Here is an 8,927-nt window from a genome sequence, read left to right as displayed (position 1 = left end):
TGCCTGCCGTGCTTGGGGTGGCAAAAAAGCTAGAGCCGCCCCGGCGCAAGGGGTTAGCTTCTAAGCCGAGGAAAGACCCCATGAAGACGACACTTTGTTACATTTGATTTTACTTTAATGTTCCATGTTTGGTGCAAGTAGCCAGTTCTGGAGCCGGGAGTCCCCCCTGTCCACCTATGTGCCCCACCTGGACTCAGAGGGACCCCCTTCGAAGAGGGAGAAGGCATGTCAGTATCTGTGGCCTGTTTATACCTTAGGGCCAAGCCCTCCGCTGGGTAAATTGGTGCCAATTGGTGCCAACAGCCATTTAATTATTCTCAGATGTAGTGGAGGTTATTTGTGAGACACTTGCTCACTAGGAAGTGGTCTGAGACCACCAAACTCATGGCATACAGGGGCTATCAAATGGCCAATAACTTTTAGGTGACGAAGAGGCGAAAGGCCTCATGTCCCATTACCTGTCCCAGAAGTCCAGCTCCTGCCAAAAAGCAGGATGACCTAACATACTTTTTCACACAACACATACTTAGTCTGTGGAACTCACTGCTACAAGATATCACAGAGGCCAAGAGGAGAGCCAAACTTCACTGACTGGCACTGTGACTCCAGGTCATGCCACTTGGCTTGCGGGTCCTCAAATGGGGCACCCAGTGCAAGCTGCAGCTTTTGTTCTGCCCCCCCTCCCCCCGGACAGCCCTGGCAGTCCGTTCCTAGGGGTGCACATACTTCTTTGCCTGATGGACAACAGCTGCTTGCTTTGTTACTTACTGCGCTGTTCGGGTTTGCTGAAGGAAGAAGCTCAGTGGGTATCTCTGTGCAGCACAGTAGCTGTGCTAGCACTGCTCAAGCTGAAATAGCAGCATGGCCACTGTGACATGGATGGACTAGCTGCTTGAGTACAGTCCGATGCGCTACCCGGGTATGTACTTGAGCAGCCAGCTGGAGCCCACCTGCCACAAGCAGAGATAGCGCTATACATCTACCCGAGCTGGGACTCCACCCCCCAGCTGTCCCTCCCTCCCCTCGCTGGTACATCTACCCAAGCTGGGACTGACACCCCCTAGCTGCCCCCCCATACATCTACCCGAGCTGGGACTGACACCCCTGCCATTCCCAGGGGTGAAGAGGGAGCGGAATGCTGCAGAATGCTGCAGAAGCTCTGTTAGAAATCCCAGTGATTTCCCAGGCCCATCCTTCACGTGGGAGAATATGTTCTGCCCAGGGACCCGCTCCTCTTGGGCCTGCTCCTGCTCCCAGGGGGGTTGTGTGTCCCCCACCTTATAGGCCTGTGGAATCTCTGCGTTCGTTGCCATCTTAGGAGAGATGCTGGGATTTATGGCTCACGGTTTTTCCACTGCATTGTCGATGGAAACTTGTTCACCTAACGAGCTGCTCTTTCTTCTGTGTGCAGAGGGATCGGAGAGCTGTCCTGCCCGAGCAAGAGGGCTCAGGTGCAGGTCCCCTGCCCCCACTCAGCAGCAAAAAGGAAGGTCTGTACTAAGGTGGGGTCTCACCATGCTCTGGGGATGGCTGGAGTACTCCCACTGGGACTCTCCTCCTCCATCTGCCTGGAAAAGGGATGGCTGTGCACAGACCTCAGCGGGAGCAGAAACACAGAATAAATTCATGTTGATAACCTCAATTTTTACCTGCCATAGCTTTTCTAGGCAGCCAGGTGCTATCACTTTAAGCCTCCTGCCTCGGGACCTTCCAGGGCTACTGGCAACTGCAGTGTGGCCATCAGAGAGCTGGGACTCTCTGCCTTTTCCAGTGGGACACAGCTCCCTATGCTACAAACCTTCCCCTAGTCCAGGACTGACCATTGATCCCCCTGCCCCACAGAGCTGGGTGATCTCCACGGGAAATCCCATAGATGGGGGAAAGCAGCACATGGAAATGGGAGAGGTTTGAATCTCCTCAGAGGTTTGGGGGTTAGGCTATGTCCCTGGAGAGACGGCTCAGTGGGCAGGGGACACGGCCATGTAGCCCCTGGATGTCACCACCACACGCCACGTGGTTCTGTGGGTGTAAAACGCAATTCACTAGGCTCAACCTCTTGATGTGCTCAGATTTCTGCCGGCTGAATAAAGATGTGGGCCCCTGCATGGGGATGAACGTTCGGTTCTTCTACAACTCCTCTTCTATGGCCTGCGAGACCTTCCACTATGGTGGCTGTCTTGGGAACGGGAACAACTTCCCTTCGGAAAAGGAGTGTCTTCAGACCTGCAGAACTGAGGGTAAGGAGGGCAGCCCTTCAAAGTCTGAGCAACCGTCTGTGCAGTCCCTGGCCAGTGCAGGAGGGGAGGGCTCAGATTTCGCTGTCCCTCTGATCTGTGCGCCCCCAGCCTTCTGCTCCTCCTGTATGGTCGAGGCTTCCTGCTTCAAAGCTCTTTCCTTGTGCAAGTGACCCAGGCTCAGTGCCGTGGGGAAGCGACATGCTCACGTGCTGCCAGTGTGGAGGGAGCCCAGCGCAGCGGGGACAGCTCTGAGAAATCAGCCAGGGGCCAAAATGAGACCAAACAGTGTCCATGCCCAAGGCCTGACTGCAGGAGGTGACTTGAAAATGGAGAGGTAGCTAGAACTGAGCGAGTCACTGATTTTTGTGATTCAGGGGCCAAAGCAAAACCCATTAGTTTTGGATAGGGTGACCAGACAGCAAGTGTGAAAAATCGGGACAGAGGGTGGGGGGTAATAGGGGCCTATATAAGAAAAAGCCCCAAATATCGGGACTGTCCCTATAAAATCTCCGCCCCCACCTGCCCAAGGCTCTGGGAGGGAGTTTGGGTGAGGGAGGAGGTCTGGGGTGCAGGCCCTAGGCTGGGGCAGGGGATTGGGGTGCAGGGTGCAGGCTTTGGGAGGGAGTTTTGGGATGGGAGGGGTGCAGAGGGATGGGGTGCTGTGAGGGCTGTGGGGTGTGGCTGCAGATGAGAGGTTTGGAGTATGGGAGGGGCTCAGGGTGAGAGTAGGAGTGTCGGGGGTGAGGGCTCTGGCTTGGACTGGGGATAAGGTGTTTGGGGTGCTGGAGGGACTCAGGGCTCGGGCAGAGGGTTGAGGGTGCGGTGGAGGGATGAAATCTCTGGCTGGGGGTGTGGGCTCTGGGGTGGGGCAGAGCTGGGGATGAGTTTGGGGTGCAGGCAGGCTGCTCTGGGACAGGGGCCAGAGAGGAGGACTCCCCCCAGCTCTTTCCCTGCTGGCAGCAGCAAGCTCTGGGGGAGGAGCCCCCCTTTCCTGCCCCCCCCCCCAGCAGCACACTCACCCCCACCACTGTCACTGCATGTGCTCCTAGGGCCCCTCTCAGGTCCAGGAATCTCCCTTGCCTCCCCCGTGGTGGGTGCCGGGGGGCGCTGCGCCTCCTCCCCTGCTGTTGCCCCTGACTGTAGCCTCACTGGGGGTGAGGGATGGGGCTGCCTCCTTGCCCAGCATGGGGCAGGAGCGGTGACTGCGGGCAGGGGGGTCCCCTGTGCTGCTGGAGGGTCCCATTGGAAAAGGGAAGGGTCTGAGGGGGAAGGGCAAGCTCAGAGTCAGTCTGCCCTGGCAGTGGAGCAGGGGGGCACTAGGACCCTGCGGAAGAGATTGGGACACTGCTCCGGGGCCGTGAAAGGCGAGCGGGGGGCAGGGGCAGCAAGTCGGGGCCAGGGGACACTCGGGGAAGGCGTGGGGGGTGGGGGCTGCAGGTGGGGCCAGGGCGGGGACACCCAGCCCCAAGTATTGCTGGAGCTGGACCCTGGCTCTGAATATTGCTGGTGCCCGAGCACCACGTGGATATAAGTGTGTGGGGGGCGGGGAGAGGGGGCATTCTGCTGGTTTCCCTAGGCCGGTGCAGTTAAAGCACTACCACTTGGGTGCAGACAAGCCTGCCCCTGACAGTCCCACTCCTCTCCTCCACCCACCAGATATGCCAGCGTGGCAGATACTGCTGCTAGCCCACTGCATGCATCCTTTTCCTTCCACTGGCTCCCAGTCCATAACTGGGGGGGCTCCAGGCCTTGGGCCTGGGAAGAATGGTACTCCACTTTCTCCCCTCTTGTCTCTTTCTCCCAGCGGCCTGCAGGTTACCCATAGTTCCAGGGCCCTGTCAGCAACCAGTGATGCTCTGGGCCTTTGATGCAACCCAGGGCAAGTGCACTACCTTCAACTATGGAGGCTGCCAGGGCAACGGGAACAAGTTCTATACGGAGAAGGAGTGCAAGGAATACTGCGGGGTCCCGGCAGACGGTACGGCTCGCCCGGTACTATCACAGAGCTAACCCTGCTTCAGTAGCCATTGGCTCCGGCCTTCTCGGCCCACCAGCATTTGCAGCTCGGGGAAGTTGGTTCTTCCACGAAGGACGTAACATGACACCGTCTCTCTACCCCCTCAGCCCTGCTGCCAGATCCTCTTGCCCCAGGCACTGGCTTCCTCTGGGCCCTGGGGGTGCTCCCCAGTCCATCCCAGGCCTCCCCCCCCACCCTCTTCCCCCAAGCTCCCACCCCTGCCCTGCCTCTCACAGCCCCACTCCACCCCTTCTCCCAAGCCCCCATCCCCCTCTACCTCTTCCTGCCCAGCTCCGCCCTCTTCCCCCAGCGCCTCCCGCACACCACAGAACAGCTGATCGCAGGGGGCGGGAGGAGCTGGAAGGGAAGGGGGAGCTTGGCTGCTGGTTAGGGTTTCCAGGCATCTGGTTTTCGACTGGAACGGCCCAGTTGAAAAGGGACACTGGTGGCTCCGGGCTGCTAAAAGTCTCGTTGGCTGCTCGCAGCGGGGCAGGCAGGGTGCTGTGGCCAATGGGAGCTGCAGGGGCAGCACCTGGGAGCAGAAGCAGCGCGCAGAGCCATGTGGCCGCGCCTCCGCCTAGGGACCGCAGGGACATACCGGCTGCTTCCGGGGCTGGAGCCTGCACCCCGAACCTCCTCCTGCACCCCAACCCCCTGCCCCCCCCCCGAGCCCCCCCCTGCACCCAAACTCGAGCCCGGAGCCCCCTCCCCACCTCCTCCTGCGCTCCAAACTCCTCTGTCTCAGCCCCGAGCCCCCACCCGCAGCCAGAGCCCTCACCCCCTCCCACACCCCAACCCCCTCCTGCACCCCAACCCCCTCATCCTTGGCCCCACACCAGAGCCTGCATCCCCAGCCGGAGCTCTCACCCCTTCCTGCACCCCAACCCCCTGCCCCAGCCCAGTGAAAATGAGCGAGCGAGGGTGGGGGAGAGCGAGTGACAGAGGGAGGGATGGAGTGAGCGGGGCGGGGCCTTGAATAAGGGGTGGGGCAGAGGGCGCCTGCCCCTCTTGCTTTGCCTGCCCTCTGCTGGTGGGTGAGCAGAGTTAACCATTTGAAACCATAACAAGTGCTTGGCACTAATGTTGCGTCGGTGACCGGGCAGTGAGTGATCATGCCCTGTGAGGAAAGCGGGAGCCATGCCTAGTGGTTAGTGCAGGAGTTGGTCTCCAGGAATTGGCTGCCAGAGCCAGCTGGCAGGGGTCAGAGCCAAGGGTCAGAGCCGAAGTCTGAAGTCAGAATGGGGTTCCCTGGAATGAGACAAGGCAGGAGAGGGCTGGCAATGAACAAGAGCTAACACAGTCGGGAGCGAGTGCTTTGAGCAGCAACTAAACTGATGCTGCTGGGCTTAAGAGTTGGCTACAGGCCAGCTGTGCTCGTTAGGTTGCCCGGAGACTGGCTCTGTGGCAGGCCTTGTTTCCTGCCATGCAGCACTTCTCACCAGTCCTTTACGTCGGTGGAGAATGGGTTGATCATTTTTAAGAGGCAGGGAAACTGAGGCACACCACAAAGACAGGCTAGTGCCAACATTTTCAAAGTTGGTGCCTACAGTTAAATCTCTAAATCTATTTGTAAGGCTCTAAATCCAGACCTCCTAAGGCAGCAGCCTGGATTTCAGAGGCCCTGAGTCCCTGCAGCTCCAAGTAAAGGCAACACGCCGGAAAATCTGGCTGGTTCTAGTCACACTGTTCCTGGTTTATGGCTCTAGGTGCTCACTGCAGGCACCCACCTTGGAAAGTGTTTTCCTAAGTGACTTTCTCGAGATCACTGAGTCAGTGGCAGAAGCAGGAACAGAACTTAGGTATCCTTTTTGGCCAGTTTCCTACTCTAGCCAGGCGCTACTCCCCTCTGGGGTGGTCCTGAATGCGTCAACAGCTCTGCTACACAATGCACTTAGCTCTGAGCTGCTATTGGCAAATAGGTTTCCATTAACCACTTGGCTTCTGCCTCCTGTCACAGGTACATCCCAGATCTGCCAGGTACCCAGTCCAGTGCCAGTATCTCAAGGGAACATTGGCGCTCCCTGAGCTCTGATGGGAAGAAAGACTAATTCTGGGGTTATATCCTGTGCTAGCTGTGTGGGTCAAGGATTAATGAAGCCATGTCTGTGATGGAGGGGAGGGTCCTGCAGCTCACCTATTCCCCACTGAGTGCACCTTGGGCTGGGTGAGGGCTCCAGCCACTGGAAAGCAGCTGTGCTATTGCTCAGGAGTTTCACATACTTGGGCTTTGGCTACACTCAGGACTTCCCAGCGCTGCCACGGCTGTACTCCACCTCTCCGAGGGGAATAGCTTGCAGTGCTGCGAGCGAGCATGCAGCGCTGCAGGCTCTGATTACACTGGCGCTTTACAGCGCTGCACTCACTGCGCTCGGGGGTGGGAGTTTCACACCCCTGAGCGCAGCAAGTTGCAGCGCTGTACAGCGCCAGTGTAGCCAAGGCCTTAGCGACTGTCAACCTGCTGTTGCTATTGCCTTTCTGCAATGGAGGCCCTGTCATGCAGGCCTTGCTCTCCTTGAGCTCAGAGCGTTTGGTCTAAGTAGGGAATGTAGAATCTGCCCATGTGTACCTATGGTGATGGGCCCATTAGAAATCCCATAGATGAGAAAACAATGAAGACATTCAAAAGTACCTGAGAAGCATTTGGAGGGGACAGTGACTGCTGCAGGGTACAGACTCTGGGGCCAATGGTGAGGCTGATCTCAGTAAGCAGCATAGAATATCAGGGTTGGAAGGGACCTCAGGAGGTCATCTAGTCCAACCCCCTGCACAAAGCAGGGCCAATCCCCAGACAGATTTTTGCCCTAGATCCCTAAATGGCCCCCTCAAGGATTGAACTCATAACCCTGGGTTTAGCAGGCCAATGCTCAAACCCCTGAGCTAGCCCTCCCCCCGAAGGAGCTGGGACTGGGCTTCCTGGCATGGGCTGGCAGACAGGTGCTAGGTCTGCTGGAGCTAGCACACTAAAAATAGCAGGGTGGCCAGCTTGGGGTCCGGGCGGGTTTGTAGCCAGGTGGCTGGCAACACTGCTGTTTAGCACACTGGCTCCAGCAGAGCTCGTGTGTGTCTCCCATGCTGGGAAGCCCCCTCCCACAGGTGCAGACCTGTGACTCCAGGACCGGTGACCCCACTGAAAGAAATTGTTTCCTAATTCTATGTCTGTATTGATCAAACAGTCCTGGTGTTTGTGGGACTGCAGTCGGCGCGATCTCCATGGTTGCCTGTCCAGCTGTCATCTCAGCACTCACACCATGCGCATCGCCATGGCCTCTGGGTGCCTCCTGCTGCACTGGAAGTGTGTACGGAGCTCTCTGCACAGCCTGTGGTGACACATTTTCTCTCTTTTCTTATAGGAGAGGAGGAGTTTCTGGGTTTGTCCAACTGAAGGGGACCCGGGGATGGGGAGTGACAGCTGTAATCGCTAAAAAGCCCCAGCAGGAGGCCCCTGCTAGGAGAGCATTTGTAATAATGTTTGTGCTGATTGTGTGCAGATCAGGTTTAATGAACAGTAAATGTCTCTAAAATAAACAATGATAAATGAGCATAGTGTGTGTGCACAGGTCCCTTGGGCTTGCTTCTTGGGCTTCCCCTTATCTCATCACCAGGATGTGTAAGCATCTGCCACCATCAGCTGTCCGAGGCAGCACTAAGAGCCACCAGCTCCCCATCTTCTTTGATGCAATTCATCCATCACTTCCGAGTCCCTTTCCCCACCACCCTCTGCTGCCATGCTCCCTTCACCAGGTCCTCTGCAGCCTGCAAAGTCACGCTTCCTGGTCTTTATCTAACCAGGCCTGGTTTCGCCTCCAGCCTTGCGCAGCATTTGATGCCTCCTGGAGAACTTTGAGTGAGATTCTGTTTCTGTGTCTCCTTTGTTTCCTGAGTCTCTGCTCTCTGATGGACCTGGGGACGTTAGCATGTAACCAGGACCTGTGTTTCTGAACAGGGCCTACACCCTTCTGGATTCAGGCTTCTTCCCATGGTCCCAAACTGGGCTGTTCCAGGCAGGCCGTTCTAATTTAACAGTGGGGAATAGGCCCCTAAGAACCCACAATGCTGGTTTTGGAGAGAACTCTGATTAGATACTTGATGAACTAAGAGAAATGGGTAAAACACAGAAAATGTGAATCAGAAGCTAAAATTTGGGAGCTAAAAGTCTTGGGTCCCTCAGTTCACCGGCTCCCTCCTGAGTGCAGCATGGATGGTGTGAGGGGCCCCAGGCATTGAAAGCTGCTGTGCAGGTGCTCAGGTGGGGCAGGTGTGCAGGGCAAGTCACCCTGAGCCGTTAGCTCGCCATGGTTTGGGCCATGATGCAGCTGAGGCCCGGTTCTGTGGTCCTGGCTCTGGCAGAACTCCCGCTGCGCTCAGGGCTGGCTCTGAGTAAGGGATGCAGAACATTTCCAACTCCATGGAGAGCAATAATCTGGAACAAGAATCAATATCTCTTAAAGCTACTGTTGAAAGCGAGACTGTGGGCTGAAGTCCCTAATTGCCTCTTCAGGCACTGAAGCATAGGCGCCGACTCCGTGGGTGCTCTGGAGCTGGGGCACCCATGGAGAAAAATTAGCAGGTGCTTAGCACCCACCAGCAGCCAAGCTCCCCTCCCTTCCCCCCCCCGACTCCCACCCACTGGTGGCCTGGCCAATCAACTCTGCCCCCTCCCTCCGAGCACTTCC

The 8,927-nt window shown here is 57.3% G+C and overlaps 1 protein-coding gene across 1 annotated transcript; it reads left to right on the top strand.

Annotated features, from left to right (window-relative positions):
* Positions 1-1,318: 1,318 nt before the first annotated feature.
* Positions 1,319-7,793, top strand: LOC112122939 (inter-alpha-trypsin inhibitor-like; the record flags this gene model as incomplete). Its single annotated transcript, XM_026661834.1, has 4 exons — positions 1,319-1,490; positions 2,070-2,237; positions 4,042-4,215; positions 7,605-7,793. Coding segments are annotated over 4 exons (546 nt in total), but the record flags the coding sequence as incomplete, so codon positions are not given.
* Positions 7,794-8,927: the final 1,134 nt, after the last annotated feature.

Source organism: Terrapene carolina, unplaced genomic scaffold (assembly GCF_002925995.2).
Source record: "Terrapene carolina triunguis isolate 2854851 unplaced genomic scaffold, T_m_triunguis-2.0 Scaffold17865, whole genome shotgun sequence".
Taxonomy (NCBI): Eukaryota; Metazoa; Chordata; order Testudines; family Emydidae; genus Terrapene; species Terrapene triunguis.
This window is presented reverse-complemented; position numbering and strand designations above follow the sequence as displayed.